This window comes from Panthera leo, chromosome A1, assembly GCF_018350215.1.
Source record: "Panthera leo isolate Ple1 chromosome A1, P.leo_Ple1_pat1.1, whole genome shotgun sequence".
In the NCBI taxonomy this organism is placed as follows: domain Eukaryota; kingdom Metazoa; phylum Chordata; class Mammalia; order Carnivora; family Felidae; genus Panthera; species Panthera leo.
The window spans coordinates 21463618-21487970 of NC_056679.1; the positions used below are offsets into that span (position 1 = coordinate 21463618).

Sequence of the window (24353 nt, forward strand, 5' to 3'; positions counted from 1 at the left end):
GCCCGGCGTGTCGGAGGAAGTAAAAGCCGTTCAATCGGCTCCATTGCTGGCACATGACTTGCATCCTCGAGGGGTTGTGGGGAGGCCTTGCTGGGGGTAGGGGCGGGGATCATCCCCAGAACGGTCCGGCAAGCGTCCAGGCTGGTGGCCGCCCCGGTCACGTGACCCCAGCTTGCCGGGCGCGCGCGACTCCTCAGCGCCATTCCCTCCCCGCCCCGCCCGGCAGTCGGCCTGCGCCTCCCCCGGCGCTGCTGCCACCTCGCGCTCGGAGGCGTCACGGAACGTGCTCTCCTCTCCCCCTCCCCCTCCCATCCCCTCCCGCCCTCCCCCACCTCCCCCTCCCGCGCCGAGACTCGCCGCCGCCGCCGCAGCCGCAGGAGTAGCCGCCGCCGGAGCCGCGCGCAGCCATGGCCGAGAACCCGGGCTTGGAGAACCACCGCATCAAGAGCTTTAAGAACAAGGGCCGCGATGTGGAAGTGAGTGTGCTTCCGCGGTCTGGGCCCTCCCGGCTCACCCGGCTGGCCGCGCCGGCCCCTCGGCGGCGGGGAGGGGCGGGGGGCCGGCGCCGGGCTGGTTCTCGCCGGCTCGCGGTGGGTCGGAGTTGGCCGCCGCCTCTAGTCACCGCGGCCCCGGCTGGGCGGAGCGGGCGACGGGACCGCGGGCCGGGCTGCACCCGCCCTCTGGAGCTGCCGGCGCGGGGACCGGGAAATGCCGGGGTTTTCGGCCCCGTCACGCGGGCGCGGCCTGCTGTCGGCGAGGAAGGGATGTGGAGCTGAGGCGGGGTCCGCGGGCCGGCGCCTCGCGGGCCGGGGATGCTGCCACCCTGGTCCGTCGACCGCACCGCGGAGGGGGCGGCCGCGACTCGCGCCGGCTGCCCGTGCAGCCTCCCTCCCGGCACGGCCCCCTCGGTGCCTCCCGCGCTGCCGCACATGGAGCCGGCGCCGTGCCGGTCCCCGCGCATAGCTTGTGCGAGCGGGGCCCAGGCGGGCGGTGGCGGCCCGCAGAGGGGGGTGGGGACCAGCCGGGTAACTGACTTGTTTGAGGGTGGTGGATGGGGGAGGGTAGGATGCGCCAGGACCATTTTCTCATATTCCAGTGCTGTCCTTTGGACCGGTCGTGCTGAGCTGTTCTAGCTCATAGTCCTCTTACTGCTGGCATTTGGAGCAAGCTGGAGGTGGACAATAGTTTACCATCTATTGTGTTGAGGCTTTGGAAGAGACGTTGTTCCGACCTCCGCTCACAGGACCTGTTTTCTTAGCCTTTCTTGTAGTGGGATTGTGCATAGGATAATCATTTCTTTGACATGCTTTACCGAAATAAATCGGATACATAGGTTCATACGGCCTTGTATATCTCTCTTGCTTCAAGCTGGTAGAATTTCCAAGTGGTTGCAAAACTGTAAACATCGTGGTCACTTAGTTCGTTGCTACACAGCATGTTGCCATTGTCTCATTAAGGTGACATTAGCAGGTACTATTTGCAAACTCGGCTTACTGAGGCAGCGCTAGAGGTCTCTCTGCAGCTACTGAAAGCATTGTAGTATACTGCACAAACTTCCCTGGAACTCTGACCTCTGGATTTGTTAGGGAGAACGTGGTTTTAAGTCCACAGCCTCCTTTTCTAATACTAGGTGACATGATTCGCAGTTTTGTAATTCTTGATAAAGGGCCAAGGTGACGAAGATGTGCGCATTTTATCCTGTCTTAGAGAACGTGGTGGGGAAACATTCAGCGTTCTGTTTTGTAGAGAAACACAAAACTCAGGCCATTTTTCAGAGCTACAAAATTAAAACTAATTGGAGCAAACCTAAGGAAATTCTGTGGAGTTCCCGTTTGAATAAGACAAATAAAGGTCATCTATCTCTATCCTTGTCATGGTTAAATTTCTTCTGTGGGAAATACTTGTAAGCAAAAGTGAAACTTAGGAATAGCAACAAGAAATTTTGGAACTGCCTCCTTAATTGGTTCACTTGATGATAGGAGTTAATTTTGAACTTTTCCCATCTTTCTTGAAGCTTACCACTATTATAAAGCAAAACTTACTAGTTTTAAAAATGACCATGTTGTTTGTACAGAAGAACTAACAACATTGTTTCCTTTCTTGGATATTGGTGCAGGTTTTTGTTTTCTTTTTTGCCTATATTATTATCTGGGAACTCAGTGCTACCTAGTAAGGACTCCTGCACATAATAGGTGCACAGTAAATATTTGCTGATCATCAGAATGTGATTAATGACTTCCAGATGCATGAAAAAGAGGCATGGTTTCTCAGCCTTCAGCCTGAAAATATTGGTCACAATATTACATTTCCCAGGATACGTTAGAGTAACTAAGGCATGACATAGCAGACATTCAAATGATAGGTCTATGCGGCAGACACTATACTGGGAGCTTCATGACACTTAATACCTTACAACGACATATGAACTAGTTATAGCATTATCCCCACTTTCAGGAGGAAAGTACTTTAGATGAGGAAATGTGAGAGTGCTTACGTAGCGCGTACAAGGTCACAAAGTGGGTATGAGCATTCCTTCACTAATTGTTGGATGTCTGACAATGTTAGGTCTTGGGTATACAAAAGAGAGTAAAATTCAGTCTGTACCTCAAGGAGTTTACAGTTCGGTGGGAATAATGGTAAAGTAAACTGATGATTACAATGCAGTACATCAATAAGTATATTTTGAGAAAATTCTAACTTGAGGCTGAGCAGTCAAGGGAGATGTTATGGTTGATTCATAGTGGATGAATTGGAGTAAACTAATCCTGAAAGATGAAGGAAAGTTGGCCTGGCAAAATGCAGGAAAAGGGAGGGCAAAACGAAGGGGCTTTGTAGGCCTGTGGGAGGAATAGTTGGACAGTAGTTGAACAGTCCTGACAGAGTGCAGTAGAATTGCTGGGGATGTGACTGAAGGGTAAACTGATCAGGGATCAAACCTGGTAAGTGCCTTTGTTGTGGACTTAGGTACAACCAAGACTAGACGCTGGTTCTAATTTAGTTTTATCCATTAGAAACTGTGTTAAATCAGAAACTTACACTACAACTGAGCTTTGTGACTAAGTAGTTGTGATTATCAGGCTGTTTCAAAACAGTGAGATGCGCTCTGATGTGATACTCCTACCTTTTCACATATAGGATAGATGAAAGATAAAACTTTGTAAAGTGTACAACCAGCTGATACACAAATAAGATGCTAGGTACAAGTATAAAATACACATTTTCTAAGGGAGTAAGTTATACCTGTTCCACTAACAGGAAGTTGTGAGTGGGGAGAGGGCTGAGGAGGAGAGCAATTTCATAGTCATTCAGTCGGGAGTGGCTTTACAGAAAAGAGGTTGGTGGATTTTATAGGAAGTATGTGCTGAACTTGAACAGGGAGCGAAAGAAATTAGTGAATAAAGACCCAGGTGAGAAAGAAGAGCAATTAGATTAGGGAGTGAAGAGATGAGACTTCCAGATGGCCCATGGTGGTCTGAGACTGTATTTGCGGCAAAGAGTTACTTGGACAGTTCCTGATAGATCTGAAGGAGTTTATTCCAGAATAAAGTGAGAAGGTACAACATGATTAGAGCAGTGGAATAAGATGACTGGCAGTAATATTTAGAATTAGTTCTGGAGGAATAATGCTCTTATCCTGTATGTCAAGAGGAATTTTCAAAAAAAAATCAAGATTGGCAGGGGTGCCTGGGTGGCTCAGTCGGTTAAGCGTCCGACTTCGGCTCAGGTTATGATCTCACGGTCCATGAGTTCAAGCCCCTCATCCGGCTCTGTGCTGACAGCTCAGAGTCTGGAGCCTGTTTCAGATTCTGTGTCTCCCTCTCTGTTTGACCCTCCCCTGTTCATGCTCTGTCTCTCTCTGCCTCAAAAATAAATAAAGGTTAAAAAAATTAAAAAAAAATAAATTAAAAAAAAATCAAGATTGGGGATGGAATGAGGATTTGAACTTCCTCCTCCTGTTCCTTTCTCTTCCTCTTCTGTGGAAAGCTCATAGTGGAGAAAGGGGATGAAAGTTATCTTGAGGTCTACAGATACAGATAGGGGAAGAGTAATTATTCCAGATAGCAGTTTGGAGCTTGGGTGGGGGGAATGGATTTTGTAGCTAAAACTAGGGAGTACATTGTGAAAAGGAAACTTAATTTATCCTCATTTGGTCTGGAATGGGTGTTGTTGTTGTTGTTTTTTAATTGTTAATGTTTACTTTTGAGAGAGAGAGACAGAGCACGAGCAGGGAAGGGGCAGAGAGTGAGGGAGACACAGAATCTGAAGCAGGCTCCAGGCTCTGAGCTGTCAGCACAGAGCCTGATGCGGGGCTGGGACTCACCAACGGTGAGATTATGACCTGAGCCAAAATCAGATGCCCAACCGACTGAGCCATCCAGGCGCCCCTGGAATGGGTATTTTAATACCAGACCTTTTTATAGAAGACATTGTTCTTAGGCTTTTTTTCCCTTTTAAAAAAGTATTTAAAACTTTTCAAATATACTTACAGAAAAGTGCATGAAATGGAAACGTTCCATTTAATGAGTACTTATAAATCAAACACTCTGGTAAATGCCACTCAAGTCAACTTTGCTTTTTCTTGCTCCTGTATACCTCAAGAATGTAATATTTTTATCAGTAACAATAACTAATAACAATTATTTTTAAAATCTTAACACTTACTGTTTGCAGTTTACCTGTACCAAGTATTTTGTATGGATTAGTTTTCACAACGATCCAGTGAAGTATATACTATTATTATCCATATTTACCGCTGAGGAAACTTGAGACGTACGATTCGTAAGTAACTAGCCCTAAGTCATCAGGGGTGGCAGGACCTGGACTTACAGTGAAGCAGATGACATGAAAGCCAGAACTCTTGCTCACTGTACTGTCTTCCCACTGCAAGGAGCCTCAGACCTGAATTGTAGGAAAAAACCTCTGAAAGTTAATTAATGAGGAAAGTATTTAAGAAATCTTGGCTATATCCTAGAAATTCCTGATTTGGTATTTTAAAACCTTGCTAATAAAAATTTTTGATATCTTATCTATCATTTAATTTATTTGCTTTTTTTTCTTTGTACTCTTGCAAAGTTTCCTTATTAGTGAGGAACGAGTTAGTCGGTTTCACCAAAAAATAACCCATATCCTTGGACTTAACACTTAAAACTTATGTTTAAGTTTCTAATACTGAGGATAATATAAATTTTCTCATCCGCAAATTTGACCAGCATTACCAAACTCACTTCTGTCTCTCTGGAGCCTCTGTTGGTAAGTGCTACTGCCGAATTGCTCAAGCTTAAAATCTCCCGGACTCCCTTCTCTTCCCTTTTCCTATTAGTCAGTTATCTGAAGAGCCCTCCTACTTTTGCCTTTGATGCCGACCTTTCTACAGCTGCCCCAGTTTGGGCCGCTGTTATTCTCACCTGTGTAAGTATGCTCGTGCACCTGGTTTCCCTGTCACCAGTATCTTCCCTTCCCATTGTATCTTGTGAGTTGGTCTTTCTGAAATCCTTTTGTGTTACTTTCTTGGTAAGATCATTGCCATTGCCTTCAGGATAAAATTAAAAGTCCTTAAGATGCCACACATAGTTCCTTAGGTCTCTTTTGTGCCAGCTGTGATCACACGTTTGAGATGGTGGAGTGACCAGTGTGATTTCTTCTCCAGGCCTTTGCACATACCTCCATGCCTTCTGAACATACCTTCTTTTGCTGTTTACTGGGGCTCACTCTGGCAAACTCTTTCCTCACTCAGACTCCTTTCTATATATCTCTGGAACACCAAGATTGTAATTCTGCCGCACATGTCATCCTACTTCAAAAAAAACCTTTCAGAAGTTCTCCATAGGGCCTTTCCTGACTCACCAATAACATGGTAAGTACTATCAGTCCCTAGGGTTTTTCTTCTCTCTAATGCTTTCCTACGTGAATTTTCCTTTACCTCTTTGGGTTAAATTGCTGTGGCTACAACAAGTTCTCTGTATGTGGGCTCTGTAAGCCCACTGAAGGTAAAGACCTTGGGCTGTGAGTTGTCACGTAGTGACCAGTATATAAAATTTAAGGAATATTCTGAGAAGAGAGACTAGATAGCATATCTGAAAAACCTCTATATTTGGGAGTGAAACTAACAATATTATCCTAAGATGCCGATATTCCTTCTGGTGTTGACACCATGGCATTGATACTGTTGCCCAGCCCTCCTTTGCCAGCCTCTTCTGTTATAATGTATTTCTGCAACATGAACTAATTCATACTTGAATTGTAAAGAAGAATGATGTTAGTTAATGCAGAATTCATGTTGGTTCATATTTGATTTCGGAGTTGATTTTTCACCAGCATGTTAACTGTTTCACGCTCCCAAGTAACAGCAATCGAACATAAACACATGAAGTACAGACACAGTTGAACACAGCAAGTCGGAGAGTATGCACATTGCCCCTTCCCCCATATTCTGCCTCTAGACTCCATAGGTTGACTATGTTCTGTCTTAAGGTGCTTATTGCCCTACCCTTCTTGATGTAGTTCCCTCTTTTTTCTTAATTTTACAGAACATGAAGTTTTTCAGGAATCTACGTATCATAGAGCAGATAGGTTATACTTCTCTTCTCTTGAATTCACTAACGGGGTATACAGTCTCTCCTTGTCCTTCTGCCTCAATGATTACTCCTTTTTGGTTGATTTTGCCAACTCTTCTTCCTACCTATTGACTGTAGGCACGTCTTGGGATTTTGTCTGTGACTCTCTTCTCTATTGACTGCTTTTCTTGCCCACATCAAGCATCTCCCTTAGTTTTAACTATCACTTCAGTGTGGGGGACTTAAATCTGTTTTACGCATCTGCTGGAAATTAATCACATGAGCATCACATCAGCTTCTTAAGCTCAGAGTGTTTAAAGCTATGTTCTGCCTTTTTTTTTTTTTTCTCTGTTTATGGCATCATCACCCTCACTGTGACCTGAACTTGAAACTTGAGAGGCTTCTTGGACTCCTTCCTCATCTTCCACATTCAGTCAGATGCCAGTCATGTAGCTTGAATCTCTGTGCTGTTTCTGGATTTTGGCCCTGCCTCTGTATTCACTGCCTCCAGCCGACTTTAAGCCTTAATACTTATCATCTGGCAATTTAAGAATTGCCCCCAAAGTGATTGATGTTCTTTTTCCAGTTCATGAGATCTTTCAGTGAGTCTCATACCTGATTATTTTTTCCAGGTTCAGCTTTTCCTTCCTCTCTCCTTCCCTGCCCCTTCAAGCTCTAGCAACACTGAGCGTCTTATATGCTTATACATAATCTGGAATCCCGCCCTCCCCTTCTTGCCAATGCTATTTCTATTCTCAGGGCTATCCTGCTGACTGGAATATCCTTCCCTGCCTCCTGTTGCCTGACTAATTCCTACCCCTCTTTAAATGCTCAACTCTGGGTTTAGCTCTTATCAGAAATCTTCTGAATCTCCCCCATCTTCCCAGGTTGAGTTAGGTACCATTCTTCACTCCTGAATAAATCTTTCTCATATGCAGTTATGGTTAATATATTTCAATTATGTTTTATCTCTTTCTCCAACTAGATCGTGAGCTTTCTGAGCACATAGACTGTGTATCTCCTTTGCCTACATCTTAGTGCAGTGGCTGGAACAAAGTAAGCACTAAAACACTTCTTGAATGAATGTATCCATACTAGGTACTACGAACACAATAATTTTCTTAAAATACATTTTTGAACTGAAACTTTTATTTTTTATTTATTTTTTATTTTTTTAATGTTTATTTTTGAGAGAGACAAAGCGTGAGCAGGCAAGGGGCAGAGAGAGAGAGAGACACAGAATCCGAAACAGGCTCCAGGCTCTGAGCTGTCGGCACAGAGCCCTACGTGAGGCTTGAACTCATGAACCACGGGATCATGACCTGAGTCGAAGTCAGATGCTCAACCGACTGAGCCACCCAGGCGCCCCTGAACTGAAACTTTTAATCTTTTGTGCCTTTTCCTGTTGCTTTCTAAATCAAGTTCAAACTTTTTATTATGATAGGTAAAGTGTTGGGAGATTGAGAGACCTGCATAGTTAAATAATTTTTAAATTTTTCTTACTTTAATTATAGAAATGTTCTTTTTTTAATAATTAAAAAAAAATTTTTTTTTTAACGTTTGTTCATTTTTGAGAGACAGAGCGCGAGTGGGGGAGGGGAAGAGAGAGAGGGAGACACAATCCGAAGCTCGCTCCAGGCTCTGAGCTGTCAGCACAGAGCCTGATGCGGGGCTTGAACCCACAAACCTTGAGATCATGACCTGAGCCAAAGTTGGACGCTTAACCAACTGAGCCACCCAGGTGCCCCAGAAATGTTCTAATAATTAGGAAAGTGGAGAGAATAGTATAATTAATCCCATATGCACATTAGTTAGATTTAATAAGTCACAGTTTGCTGTCTTTGTTTCATCTTTTTCCTCTATATGTATAATAGACACCATGACATTTTACTCCTAAAGACTTAAGGCTACTTCTCTAAAAATAATATATTCTTACATAAACACTGTATCACCCTGACGTAATAACATCTAATCTAGTCCACATTTAAATTTCCCTAGTTGTCCCTGATTTTTTTTTTTTTTTTTTTTTTTTTAAACATTTGGTCATTTGGTCAGGATTAAACAAGATCAGATCATACTTGGTTATGTTTCTTAAATCTCCTTCAATCTACACAATAGGCTTCTCCCACCATTTTTTTATAGTAAATAAACATAACATAAAATTTATTATTTTAACTACTTTAAGTGTATAGTTCTGTGACATTAAGTACATTCACATTGTTGTGTAATAATCATCACTGTCCTATATCCAGAACTTTTCATCTTTTGTAACTGAAACTCTGTACTTATTAAATAATAATTTTGCATTCCCTCTTTCTCCAGCCCTTGGCAACCTTCCTTCTATTGTCTTTCTTTATGAATTTGACTACTCTAGGAAGCTCTTATAAGTAGAATCATACAATATTTGTCTGGCTTATTTGACTGGCTTATTTCTCTCAGCATAATGTCTTCGAAGCGCATCTGTGTTGTAGCATGTGTCAGAATTTTGTTTCTTTTTATGGCTGAATAATATTCCGTTGTATGCAGGTACCATATTTTGTCCATTCACCCATTGATGAATGGTAGCTTCTACCTTTAGGCTGTTGTCCCCCACCATTTTATAAATGCTGTTAATTTGTTGAAGAAATCAGGTCAGTTTTCTTGTATTAAGTTGAACCACATGAAATTTTCATTTGGGAGGTTCAAAGTATGAGCCAAGTATCAGCAATTACATATGGTTCAGCCTAATAAAATGTCCTAATTACTGGATTTGTCTGTTTCTTTGTGGTGTTGCTTAACTTGTTCCTCCTATTTCTTGCCACCGTCTGGATTTTCTGTAAACTGGAGGTTAGTTTTAGAAGCATGATTATCTTCAGTTTAAGCATTTTTGATTAAAAAAAAAAAATACTTCCATTGGTGATGCTGTGTACTTCAGAATATATCCCAGTAGTGATGGTAAGATTGATCAGAAGGTTCAGATGATAAAGAATAGATAAAGATAGTTCAGATAAAAAATAGTTTAATGTTACAATGTCAAAGTCACTGCATTTGGTGAAATGAATTTTAGTTATTTGGGTGAAGTGTGGTATAGACTGGGTAATATTTGAAGTGAAAAAGAATAAACTGACTTCTTGGTATCCAGCAAGGAGTTAGAAGATGTATTTGGAAAATCTAACTTCAAAGTCAGTGGCATTTTCTCTTTCCATGACTGACACTGTTCCTAACTTGACTTTGATATCTCAGCGTAAGGTTTTGCTGTGTTCTCATTTCCAAGCCTCTGTTCCTTTACTTTGAAGATAAAGCAATAGTAAAAATGTAGGGAAGATATAGCTGTACTTTGTGGCAGTTTTGCTATTAAGAAAAATTTGTCACAGCCTGGGATATCACCACTAAGAGTTAAAGTATGGTTGGGGCACCTGGGTGGCTCAGTCGTTTGAGCGTCCGACTTCAGCTCAGGTTATGATCTCATGGTCTGTGAGTTCGAGCCCCGCGTCGGACTCTGTGCTGACAGCTGGGATCCTGGAGCCTGCTTCAGATTCTGTGCCTCCCTCTGTCTCTCTGCCCCTCTCCCCCACCTTATGCTCTGTCTCTGAAAAATGAATAAACCTTAAAAAAAAAAAAAAAGTTAAAGTATGGTAAAATAAATCATGACTATATTTACTTGGAATTAATCTTTCTAAATGGTTGGGTTTTCTGGGCTTTAAGTTTATTTGTTTACATACCAAATTTTCTTTTATTTGAAATGTCAGTGTTTGGGGTGCTTGTCTGACTCAGTGGGTGGAGCACGTGACTCTTGATCTCAGGGTTGTGAGTTCGAGTGCCACTTTGGGCATGGAGCCCCCAAAAAAGTCACTGTTTCTGAAAATGCCTATACATTTTTCTGCCTTCTTAAATAGAATATAATTTAGTTATTTTCTTGTTTCTTGAGAATCACATTTATGCATATGGGTATCCGTTTTTGCTGTTACATAAGTAATGCCTTCAGGTTCTTAGATTTGTCAGAATTTTATCCTTAATTTTTGTGCTTATGGGATTTTTGCTCTTCATAATTCTTTTGCCTGTCCTACCCTTGCAGAATTTGTCGGCTTTCTCTTTGATATTGTCAGCTTGTTTACCTGTAGTAGCTCCACTCTTCCTTTTTAATTTAATGTTTCATATATCCCAGTGACTTGGATAATAGATGTATTAAACACTTATGAAGCATTTGCCATGGGCCAGACAGGCAGTGTTAATACCCCAAATAGTAAATATAAATAACTTTGTCCTTGCTAGTTTAGTGTGAGAGACTGATACCTAAGTATATACAGTGGACTCTTAAGCAACATGGGGGTTAGGGGGTGCCCACATATAACTTTTGATTCCCCAAACACTTAACTACAGATACTGTACTGTTAACTGGAAGCCTGACCAATAACATAAACAGTCAACTAACATGCATTTTGTATATGTATTATATAGTGTATTCTTACGATAAAGTAAGCTACAGAAAAGATAATGTTATTGATAAAATCACAAAAAATAGAAAATACATTTACAGTACTGTACTGTAAAAAATTTGTGTATAAGTAGATCTGCATAGTTCAAACCCATGTTATTCAAGGGTCAGCTGTACTTAGTACAGAGCTCATTCTATGAAATAGGTACATAATTTGCAAAGTACTATGAAAGCACGAAGAAAGCGAGTGACTATACCTGGGAAAATTGAATTAAGTTACACGGAAGATCATACTTGAGCTGGGTCTTGAAGAATGAATAGGAGTTTGCCAAGACAAAAAGAAAAATAACATGAATAACAGTGACTGTGTCATAGAGTATTAAAGGTGTGGTGTGTTCAAGCAGCAGTTGATGTGGTGACCTTACATACATTCCCTTCTTTTGGAAACCTCATTCTGATTGACCTTTCTTTGGAAGCTACTCTTCTGCCATTGGATATCTTTTGGTGAGATTTTTGATCTAAGTGCTTCTGCCTCGTTTGGTTAATTAAAGTGCCTTAATCTTTCTGGTTAATAAAAAGAAGGCCATTCAAATGCTGTCCCTGGCATTTAAATCTTAAATGAGCTGACACTGGGACCTAAGTGATTCATTTTGGCAGAAGTACTGTAAAGAAATCTTTCTTTAATTCCTGCCACCTAGATCTGTGGCGTTGCTTTCATCCTGAGTTTTTCATCAGATTCCACAGCTTTTCCTTTGGTTCTGTGAATTGTTCTTTATTCTTCCAGTAAATTCACCTGCACCCCTCCCCTCCCTTTGTTTCTCAGACTAAACTCAAGTCTGTTTTTATGGTTTGCAACATAACTAATTTAAGATGATCAACTATCCTGGTTTGCCCAGAACTGAGGGAGTTCTCAGGACACAGGACTTTGAGTATTCCAACCAGTAAAATCCTAGGCAGACCTTCATAAGTTGGCCGCTTTACTCTAATTGAAACAGTTGGGACTAAAGATAATGAGTTTGGGGAACCAAATGTTGTTCAGATGGAAATATCCAGTATGCAGCTGAAAATAATGTGTGCAGAACTAGCTTGCTTCAGTTATTTCTCTCAACAGTTATCTGAATTCTGAACTAAGTATGAGAGATAAGACAATGAAAGTAATAATAACCAATAATTGTTGAGCACTTACTATGAGCAAGGCACTGTGCTGCTAAGAATAATATTAAGTAATTCTCACAATTGCTGTTATTCAGGTGAAGAAAATGAGTTAAGTAATTTGCTTAAGAACATGCAACGAGGAGGAGGCAGAACTGGAATTCAGTCCTAGATTTCCTACTTTAAAACTCTCTTCCCTTAATAACCATTTTCTACTCTGCCTCAGGGTCCCTGCTCAGGGAGTGTGTAGATTACTAGGGATGTGATTTAAAGCAAATAAATACTACAGTGGAAATACGTTGAGAGAACAGTGGACACATAGGGAAAGAATCCGCATGGGTGAGCATCAGAAGGCTTCATGGAGATTGTGCTTAGGCTGAAACTAGAAAAATGTATAGATATTTCTTTGGTAGTATATCTTAGGTGGACTTAGGGGTAAGAGACAGCATGACTTGTTCTGGGAAATAATGTAAATCAGTATTTCTTATAGGCGGAGTGATTGGAAAGTTGGATAGGATAGGCAGGGGCCAGATTGTGAAAGACCTCTCCTATGGGGAAAGTTTTAAGTAGGAAGGTGGGTTTTGTGCATTTAAAACTGTTGCTTTGGTTGCACCATAGGAGATTGATGAAGGTGAGAAGGGAGCTTCAAAGGAACAGTTAGAAAACTCAGGCGACTCAGAGATGGATGGTCTAACAGCATTGGGGTCCAACGGCAGGAAAAGTTACCAGGACTGCTTATTTGGCATATGTTACCTTCTAGAACAGAGGTTAGCAAACTTTTTTCTTTTTTGTAAAGGGTCATAATATTCTCAAAAGGTTAAATATTTCACGCTTTGAGGCCCATACTATTTATGTCACAACTGTTCATCTCTGCTGTGAGCATGAAAGCAGCCATAGACACTAGGCAAACAGATGGATGCCACTGTTCCAATGAAGCTTTATTTATAAAATCAGGTGGCAGGCTGGATTTGGCTCACAGGGTGTAGTTTGCCTAACCTTATCCTAGGATGATATGGCCAGTAGTGAAGATTTGGAAAATAGTTCAAGCAATGATTAGAGTGATTAAGATGATAATATAGATGAGAGTTCCTAGGTATAAGAACAAAAAAGGGGGTCACCTAGGTGACTCAGTCGGTGGAGCTTCTGATTCTTGATTTTGGCTCAGAGTCATAGGATGAAGCCCCTCCATGCTCAGGGGTGGTGCCTGCTTGGATTTCTCTCTCTCCCTGCCTCCCTCCCCCCATCTCCCTTGCTGTATCTTTCTCTCTCTCTCTCTTTCTAAAATTAAAAAAGAAGAAAAAAGGACTAGGGGAAGGAAGAACCCAAGGAAGTACATCATTTTAGGGCACTAGTAAAAATGCCACTGAAGAATGAGTCTGTAAGAAGCTTACAACAAAGTAGCGTATTAAAACTTAGGGGAGGGGGGAAAGTTTCCTGAAGGAGAAGCAGTAGTTGCAATATCAGTGCTGCAGAGAAGAGATGTATAAAGACCTGAAGTAAGCCTTTCATTATATTTGGCAATTGGGGGCCAGGCAGAAGTGGAAAACCCAGAGTGGAGGAGGCTGGCAGCTAGATTATGATGGAGTGAGAAGTGAATTGCAGTTCAGGTAGTAGAACTGGTCAGTAGAAACTCAATTTAAAAATTTGACACCCATGGGAAGGAGGGGCCACAGGTTAGCAGGAGGAGGAAGTAGGGTTAAAAGAAGGCATTTTGTTGTTTTTTATTTGTTTAGAAGAATGGAATTGGCTGTTGTTTGTAGGCTAAATGGAAGGAGCCAGAGCAAAAGAGTTAAGGAGCTGGCTAGAAAAGGAATAAATGATTGTGCCAAGACTAAGTGGAGAGCTGTTAGGGAGGTGAAGTAAGAGATAGAAGTTGTGGTTAGATTTTGAAGGGCATCGGGTGGAAAGGACTTTGGAGAAGCGACGGGAGTGAGGATGGGCTGAAGTAGTGTAGGGAAACTGGAACACATTATGGTTAATGGGCCCTATTTTATTTGGCGTCATTAGTTGTAGAGAATAAAGGGGTCTAAGAGAGTACATGAAGAAAAGGTGTTTCTGGAAATGCAGAATATTTGGGGAACATAATGCCTAGGAACACTGGCCCAGCTGAGGTAAGACTATAATGTTATTTTGGTCACAGTTGTAGACAATTTTCAGTTGATTATATATATCAAATTTAGCTGTAAATGCATTTTAGATTATAGTTAGAATTGGTAAACAAAATTTAGAGTGTAGAGGTCATACTCAATTGAATCATAAAAAAAATTGAACTAGCAGAAATGTCAGGATTTAATGAGTTCAGACTCTTTTTTCCACAGATGTGGAAACTGAGGACATAGAAAAATAATGAATGTTGGCCACTCACCACTTACCAGTTGGTAACCAGTTGTTTTTGTTTTTTTTTTTTTATTCCAGTACTTGTGTTATTTAACACAGCACATTTAAGATGCCAAACCCTATATTTTAGAAAACTTACAAACATACACAAAAGCACAGAGAATGATATATTGAACTACCATGTACCATTTAAAACCAGTTATAGGGGTGCCTGGGTGGCTCAGTCGGTTAAGCGTCCGACTTCGGCTCAGGTCATGATCTCGCGGTCGAGCCCCGTGTCGGGCTCTGTGCTGACAGCTCAGAGCCTGGAGCCTGTTTCAGATTCTGTGTCTCCCTCTCTCTCTGACCCTCCCCCGTTCATGCTCTGTCTCTCTCTGTCTCAAAAATAAATAAACGTTAAAAAAATTAAAAAAAAAACCAGTTATAATTTATGGCTAGTCTTGTTCATTTATATCTCTACCCATTCCCATCTTTCCCTGGATTTTTTTGAAGCAAATTCCAGACATCATCTTTTATATGTGAGTGTTTTAACATATGTGCTAAAAGTTAAGTCGATTCTGATACCTATTCTAACTTGTGAGTGTTTGTTTCCCCCACACCAAGCAGTTCTCCCACACGAGCTGGGTGTCCTACATTTCAGTTCAATTCTGATGTCATATACCTGGAGGTAGCATCAGATTCCATAGGTTAAGGGCTTACTTCTACAAGACCTCTTGCCTCCCACCCTGCTTCTGATCTCCCAGCTATAGATTGGTGGTTCCTACAACCTCTTCCTCCTGTTTAATTTGCTGGAGTGACTCACAAGACCCAGAGAAATGTTTTACTTACTAGATTACCAGTTTATTATAAAAGGATATTTCAGGATCAGCCAGATGGAAGAGATGCTCTCTCTTGGAGAGTACCACTCTACCTGTTACCTCCATGTTTTCACCAGCCAGGACGTTCTCTGCACTGGTCTTTTTGGGTTTTTATGAGGCATGCTTGATTAAAGCATTGGTCATTGGTTACTGATGTCAATCTCCAGCCCTTCTCCCCTCTCTGAAGGTTGGGGTGGGGATGGTACCAAAAGTTTTAGCCCTTTAATCACATAGTTGTTTCACCTGGCAACCAATTCCCGTCCTTAGGTGACCTAGGGGGGCTTTACAAAAGTCACTTCAGTAATATAATAAAAGACACCTTTATATTTGTCAACCCTTAGTAAAGTCTAAGGGTTTTTGGAGCTGTGTGCCAGGAACACCTAGATGAAGAGTAATTATATATTTATTATAAGTCACAATATCATAGTAAAACATGTAGTATTATACTACTTAAAACCCCCCAAATGATACTTGCATCATTACCCATTAAAAATATACTTTTTAAAATCTTTATTAGCCTGTTTTAATTTAATTCAGTGTATCCAGACTTTTATCAATTCAACATCTAATACATATAAAATGATTATTTTTTTTTTTTCAACATTTTTTATTTTTTTTATTTTTGGGACAGAGAGAGACAGAGCATGAACAGGGGAGGGGCAGAGAGAGAGGGAGACACAGAATCGGAAACAGGCTCCAGGCTCCGAGCCATCAGCCCAGAGCCTGACGCGGGGCTCGAACTCACAGACCGCGAGATCGTGACCTGGCTGAAGTCGGACGCTTAACCGACTGCGCCACCCAGGCGCCCCTAAAATGATTATTAATGAAATATTTCACATTCTTTTTTTTTTTTTTTTTTAATTTTTTTAACGTTTATTTATTTTTGAGACAGAGACAGAGCATGAACGGGGGAGGATCAGAGAGAGAGAGACACACAGAATCGGAAGCGGGCTCCAGGCTCTGAGCCATCAGCCCAGAGCCCGACGCGGGGCTCGAACTCACGGACCGTGAGATCGTGACCTGAGCCGAAGTCGGATGCTCAACCGACTGAGCCACCCAGGCGCCCCCACATTCTCTTTTTTATACTAAGTCTTCTAAATCCATGATTATACTTATCACACATCTCAATTTGTTTTTGTTTTTGTTTTTGTTTTTGTTTTTAATTTACGTCTAAGTTAGCATATATAGTGCAATAATGATTTCAGGAGTAGATTCCAATGATTCATCCCCTATGTATAACACCCAGTGCTCATCCCAGCAGGTGCCTTCCTTAATGTCCCTTACTCATTTAGCCCATCCCCCCATCCATAACCCTTCCAGCAACCCTTAGTTTCTTCTCTGTATTTGAGTCTCTTATGTTTTGTCCTCCTCCCTGTTTTTATATAATTTTTGTTTCCCTTCCCTTATATTCATCGTTTGTCTTTTAAATTCTACATGAGTGAAGGCATGTGATATTTGTCTTTCTCTGACAAATTTTGCTTAGCATAATACCCTCTAGTTCCATCCATGTAGTTGCGAATGGCAACATTTCATTCTTTTTGATTGCGGAGTAATATACTCCATTGTATGTATGTGTATACACACACACACACACATATATATACCATATCTTCTTTCTTCATTCGTCTGTCATTGGACATTTGGACTCTTTACATATTTTGGCTATTGTCGATAGTGCTGCTGTAAATATTGGGGTGCATGTGCCCTTTCGAAGCAGCACACCTGATCCCTTGGATAAATACCTAGTAGTGCAATTGCTGTGTTATAGGGTAGCTCTATTTTTAATTTCTTGAGGAACCTCATTACTGTTTTCCAGAGTAGCTGCACCAGTTTGCATTCCCATCAGAAGTGCAAAAGAGATACCCTTTCTCGGCATTCTCGCCAACATCTTTTGTTGCCTGAGTTGTTAATTTTAGCCATTCTGACAGGTGTGAGGTGATATCTCATTGTGGTTTTGATTTGCATTTCCGTGATGATGAGTGATGTTCAACATTTTTTCATGTGTCTGTTAGCCATCTGGATGTCTTCTTTGGAAAAGTGCCTATTCATGTCTTTTGCCTATTTCATCACTGGATAATTTGTTTTTTGGGTGTTGAGTTTGTTAAGTTCTTTATAGATTTTGAATACTAACCCTTTATCTGGTATGTCATTTGCATATATCTTCTCCCATTCCATTGGTTGCCTTTTAGTTTTGCTAATTGTTTCCTTCACTGTGCAGAATCTTTTTATCTTGATGTGGTCCCAGTAGTTCACTTTTGCTTTTGTTTTTCTTGCCTCTGGAGATGTGTTGAGTAAGAAGTTGCTGTGGCTGAGGTCAAAGTTGGTTTTGCCTGCTTTCTCCTCGAGGATTTTGATGGCTTCCTGTCTTACATTTAGGTCTTTCATCCATTTTGAGTTTATTTTGGGGTATGGTGTAAGAAAGTGGTCCAGGTTCATTTCTCTGCATGTTGCTGTCCAGTTTTCCCAGCACCACTTACTGAAGAGACTGGCTTTATTCCATTGGATATTCTTTCCTGCTTTGTCAAAGATTAGTTGGCCATATGTTTTGTGGGTCCATTTCTGGGTTCTCTATTCCATTCCATTGATCTAAATGTCTGTTTTTGTGCCAGTACCATATTGTCTTGATGATTATAGCTTTGTAATATATCTTGAAATCAGGCATTGTGATGGCTCCAGCTTTGGTTTTCTTTTTCAGGATTACTTTGGCTATTCAGGGTCTTTTCTGGTTCCATACAAATTTTAAGACTGTTTGTTCTAGCTCTGTGAAGGATGCTGGTGTTATTTTGATAGAGATTGCATTGAATATGTAGATTGCTTTGGGTAGTATTGAAATTTTAACAATATTTGTTCTTCCAGTCCATGAGCATGGAATATTTTTCCATTTTTTGTGTGTCTTCAATTTCTTCTACAAGCTTTCTATAGTTTTCAGTGTATAGATTTTTCACCTCTTTAGTTAGGTTTATTCCTAGGTATTTTATGGTTTTTGGTGCAATTATAAATGGGATCAATTCCTTGATTTCTCTTTCTGTTGCCTCATTGTTGGTGTATTGAAATGCAACCGATTCTGTGCATTGATTTTATATCCTGCGACTTTGCTGAATTCATGGATCAGCTCTAGAGGTTTTTTGGTCGCATCTTTTGGGTTTTCCGTAAAGAGTATCATGTCATCTGTGAAGAGTGAAAATTTGACTTCTTCCTTGCCGATTTGGATGCCTTTTATTCCTTTGTGTTGTCTGATTGCTGAGGATAAAAATGTACTTTTGATATGAAATTTCAAAGTAAAAATACCTGCTATTCCACACATTTACAGACCCAAAAGAACCTTCTTGAGCAGTTGTTTGGAGTTGGGTATGACATAGTAAATTAATAAATAATATTTTAAATAATTTTGCCTTCTCTACTCTCCAGCTAAAAAGAAATAAGAGAATAATCTTACCTTACTCAGAATAGGTTGGTGATAATGTGTAGTTAAGTTTTATAAAAATAGTGTAGAAATTGTTACACTTTATGGAAATAAAGGTGACTCCATATTTGCAATATTTTGATAGTAATTTTTCTTTTCACTTTTTATTTTATTATTATTATTATTTCTAATGTTTATTTTTGAAAGAGAGAGAGAGAGAGAGACAGAGCATGAGCTGGTGTGGGGCAGAGAGAAAGGGCGACACAGAATCTGAAGCAGGCTCCAGGCTCCTAGCTGTCAGCACAGAGCCCAATGTGGGGCTCCTGCTCATGAGCCGTGAGATCATGACCAGAGCCAAAGTCAGATCCCAACCTACTGAGCCACCCAGGCGCCCCTCTTTTGCTTTTTAAAATGAAAATCACTAATGAATGCTATACATTATTAGAAAGGTATTAAAACACTGTATGTGTCTTTGAAACAGTTTTATGTATTCCAGTTTTTTATACCTTGACTGTTAAGAAAACTTACACAACAGAAAATTTTATTATCAAATGTAGAAGCATTAGAATTATAGAGGGATCAAATGGGACAGCAATGAATTTGTGCGATGGACCTTCCTATGTTGAAACACTATATTCTTTCTTTGCATTCCCTATCTCAGAATAGCAAAGCCGGTAAAGATCCAGCTGATCTGAATGTCTTTATAATGTATACAGAAGGTGTTAAGGTAGACACTGTTGTCATTTTTCTGTATTTAAGGTAACAGTAGAGAGACCAGTAGAAAGCTGAACAGAGTATGGAGGAAGGTAGCTGGACAGGCATTTAAATAATTAGAGGTTGGATAGTATCTGCATCTTCCTCTCAGAATTCAAATGTGCAAGTGAAAAGGAGTTAGGTAGCCTGAGAAGGATGATCACGTTAGCTAGGTATTGGGTTATAGACGGTAGAGATGCAAACACGTGATAGAGAAACAACCTACAAACTAAGTGTTATACAGTGTTAATCTCAGCAGAGAGCCACAGACTACACAGTTAGTACCTTTTTTGTAAATTTGAACCTAATTTTGCTAACTTGAATTTAGTCCCATCACTGTCATACAAATGTATCTTGGTTTAAAAAAACCTTTTTTTAATATTCATTTGTTTTTGAGAGAGAGACAGCATGAGCAGGGGAGGGGCAGAGAGAGAGGAGGACACAGAATCCGTAGCAGGCTCCAGGCACTGACCGGTCAGCACAGAGCCCTATGCGGGGCTTGAACTCATGAGCCATGAGATCATGACCTGAGCCAAAATTGGACACTTAACCAACTGAGCCACCCAGGTGCCCTATGTATCTTGATTTTAGAATAAGGTATAATTAGGAACATTTATTGAGGTTTTTTTAAAAATACTTTGTAAAAACAAAACAAAAAACAAAAAAATACTTCGTAAAAACAAAATTTTAATGACTTTAGCATTTGGTGTTTTATTTTTTTATTTTCTATTTTTTTTTCCAATATATGAAATTTATTGTCAAATTGGTTTCCATACAACACCCAGTGCTCATCCCAAAAGGTGGCCTCCTCAATACCCATCACCCACCCTCCCCTCCCTGCCACCCCCCCCCACCCCCCATCAACCCTGTTTGTTCTCAGTTTTTATTTATTTATTTATTTATTTATTTATTTATTTATTTTTTTAATATATGAATTTTATTGTCAAATTGGTTTCCATACAACACCCAGTGCTCATCCCAAAAGGTGCCCTCCTCAATACCCATCACCTACCCTCCCCTCCCTCCCACCCCCCATCAACCCTCAGTTTGTTCTCAGTTTTTAACAGTCTCTTATGCTTTGGTTCTCTCCCACTCTAACCTCTTTTTTTTTTTCTTTCTTCCCCTCCCCTATGGGTTTCTGTTAAGTTTCTCAGGATCCACATAAGAGTGAAACCATATGGTATCTGTCTTTCTCTGTATGGCTTATTTCACTTAGCATCACACTCTCCAGTTCCATCCACGTTGCTACAAAGGGCCATATTTTATTCTTTCTCATTGCCATGTAGTACTCCATTGTGTACATAAACCATAATTTCTTTATCCATTCATCAGTTCATGGACATTTAGGTTCTTTCCATACTTTGGCTATTGTTGAGAGTGCTGCTATAAACATTGGGGTACAAGTGCCCCTATGCATCAGTACTCCTGTATCCCTTGGGTAAATTCCTAGCAGTGCTATTGCTGGGTCATAGGGTAGGTCTATTTTTAATTTTCTGAGGAACCTCCACACTGCTTTCCAGAGCAGCTGCACCAGTTTGCATTCCCACCAACAGTGCAAGAGGGTTCCCGTTTCTCCACATCCTCTCCAGCATCTATAGTCTCCTGATTTGTTCATTTTGGCCACTCTGACTGGTGTGAGGTGATATCTGAGTGTGGTTTTGATTTGTATTTCCCTGATAAGGAGCAACGTTGAGCATCTTTTCATGTGCCTGTTGGCCATCCGGATGTCTTCTTTAGAGAAGTGTCTATTCATGTTTTCTGCCCATTTCTTCACTGGGTTATTTGTTTTTCGGGTGTGGAGTTTGGTGAGCTCTTTATAGATTTTGGATACTAGCCCTTTGTCCGATATGTCCTTTGCAAATATCTTTTCCCATTCCGTTGGTTGCCTTTTCGTTTTGTTGGTTGTTTCCTTTGCTGTGCAGAAGCTTTTTATCTTCATAAGGTCCCAGTAATTCATTTTTGCTTTTAATTCCCTTGCCTTTGGGGATATGTCGAGTAAGAGATTGCTACGACTGAGGTCAGAGAGGTCTTTTCCTGCTTTCTCCTCTAGGGTTTTGATGGTTTCCTGTCTCACATTCAGGTCCTTTATCCATTTTGAGTTTGCTTTTGTGAATGGTGTAAGAAAGTGGTCTAGGTTCATCCTTCTGCATGTTGCTGTCCAGTTGTCCCAGCACCATTTGTTAAAGAGACTGTCTTTTTTCCATTGGATGTTCTTTCCTGCTTTGTCAAAGATGAGTTGGCCATACGTTTGTGGGTCTAGTTCTGGGGTTTCTATTCTATTCCATTGGTCTATGTGTCTGTTTTTGTGCCAATACCATGCTGTCTTGATGATGACAGCTTTGTAGTAGAGGCTAAAGTCTGGGATTGTGATGCCTCCTGCTTTGGTCTTCTTCTTCAAAATTACTTTGGCTATTCGGGGCCTTTTGTGGTTCCATATGAATTTTAGGATGGCTTGTTCTAGTTTCGAGAAGAATGCTGGTGCAATTTTGATTGGGATTGCATTGAATGTGTAGATAGCTTTGGGTAGTATTGACATTTTGACAATATTTATTCTTCCAATCCATGAGCAGGGAATGTCTTTCCATTTCTTTATATCTTCTTCAATTACCTTCATAAGCTTTCTATAGTTTTCAGCATACAGATCTTTTACATCTTTGGTTAGATTTATTCCTAGGTATTTTATGCTTCTTGGTGCAGTTGTGAATGGTATCAGTTTCTTTATTTGTCTTTCTGTTGCTTCATTGTTAGTGTATAAGAATGCAACTGATTTCTGTACATTGATTTTGTATCCTGCAACTTTGCTGAATTCATGTATCAGTTCTAGCAGACTTTTGGTGGAGTCTATCGGATTTTCCATGTATAATATCATGTCATCTGCAAAAACCGAAAGCTTGACTTCATCTTTGCCAATTTTGATGCCTTTGATTTCCTTTTCTTGTCTGATTGCTGATGCTAGAACTTCCAACACTATATTAAACAACAGTGGTGAAAGTGGGCATCCCTGTCGTGTTCCTGATCTCAGAGAAAAAGCTCTCAGTTTTTCCCCATTGAGGATGATGTTAGCTGTGGGCTTTTCATAAATGGCTTTTATGATCTTTAAGTATGTTCCTTCTATCCCGACTTTCTCAAGGGTTTTTATTAAGAAAGCGTGCTGGATTTTGTCAAAGTCCTTTCTGCATCGATTGACAGAATCATCTGGTTCTTCTCTTTTTTTTTGTTAATGTGATGTATCATGTTGATTGATTTGCGAATGTTGAACCAGCCCTGCATCTCAGGAATGAATCCCACTTGATCATGGTGAATGATTCTTTTTATATGCTGTTGAATTCGATTTGCTAGTATCTTATTGAGAATTTTTGCATCCATATTCATCAGGGATATTGGCCTGTAGTTCTCTTTTTTTTACTGGGTCTCTGTCTGGTTTAGGAACTGAAGTAATACTGGCTTCATAGAATGAGTCTGGAAGTTTTCCTTCCCTTTCTATTTCTTGGAATAGCTTGAGAAGGATAGGTATTATCTCTGCTTTAAACGTCTGGTAGAACTCCCCTGGGAAGCCATCTGGTCCTGGACTCTTATTTGTTGGGAGATTTTTGATAACCGATTCAATTTCTTCGCTGGTTATGGGTCTGTTCAAGCTTTCTATTTCCTCCTGATTGAGTTTTGGAAGAGTGTGGGTGTTTAGGAATTTGTCCATTTCTTCCAGGTTGTCCAATTTGTTGGCATATAATTTTTCATAGTATTCCCTGATAATTGTTTGTATCTCTGAGGGATTGGTTGTAATAATTCCATTTTCATTCATGATTTTATCTATTTGGGTCATCTCCCTTTTCTTTTTGAGAAGCCTGGCTAGAGGTTTGTCAATTTTGTTTATTTTTTCAAAAAACCAACTCTTGGTTTTGTTGATCTGCTCTACAGTTTTTTTAGATTCCATATTGTTTATTTCTTTTTTTTTTTTTTTTTTTTTTAATTTTTATTTTTGGGACAGAGAGAGCATGAACGGGGGAGGGGCAGAGAGAGAGGGAGACACAGAATCGGAAACAGGCTCCAAGCCATCAGCCCAGAGCCTGACGCGGGGCTCGAACTCACGGACCGCGAGATCGTGACCTGGCTGAAGTCGGACGCTTAACCGACTGCGCCACCCAGGCGCCCCTGTTTGTTTCTGCTCTGATCTTTATTATTTCTCTTCTTCTGCTGGGTTTAGGCTGCCTTTGCTGTTCTGCTTCTATTTCCTTTAGGTGTGCTGTTAGATTTTGTATTTGGGATTTTTCTTGTTGCTTGAGATAGGCCTGGATTGCAATGTATTTTCCTCTCAGGACTGCCTTCGCTGCGTCCCAAAGCGTTTGGATTGTTGTATTTTCATTTTCGTTTGTTTCCATGTATTTTTTAATTTCTTCTCTAATTGCCTGGTTGACCCACTCATTCGTTAGTAGGGTGTTCTTTAACCTCCACGCTTTTGGAGGTTTTCCAGACTTTTTCCTGTGGTTGATTTAAAGCTTCATAGCATTGTGGTCTGAAAGTATGCATGGTATAATTTCAATTCTTGTAAACTTATGAAGGGAGCATTTGGTGTTTTAAACAAAAACATAGGCAGTGGATAGAATATTTTGGGATTAGTGCTGTATAACATTAATTTGTATACTAATTCATATTAGTAGTTAATTATTCACTTATTATACTTCTATTCTGCCTTTGTTTAAAAATTAAATATATTTTAAAGAGCAAGAGAAGATGAAAATATAAATCATGGTTCTAATGAGAAAATTTTAGCATTTAGATATATTCACAAATTTTAGGGCAAAAGTTTATAAATTAGTAATTCCCAATTAGTGTTATCACACTCTTTAGTGATAAGATGCAAATTTACTCCCATATGAAAATATATT

At 40.4% G+C, this 24353-nt stretch overlaps 1 protein-coding gene across 1 annotated transcript in view; it reads left to right on the forward strand.

The window, feature by feature from the left end:
• The first annotated feature begins 352 nt into the window (after nucleotides 1-352).
• KPNA3 (karyopherin subunit alpha 3) overlaps nucleotides 353-24353 on the forward strand; it is a 105779-nt gene continuing 81778 nt past the window's right edge. Inside the window, exon 1 of the mRNA XM_042911394.1 lies at nucleotides 353-476. Coding sequence (XP_042767328.1) covers nucleotides 408-476 — 69 coding nt within the window. The 5' untranslated portion in view covers nucleotides 353-407. The remainder of the gene's footprint in view (nucleotides 477-24353) is intronic.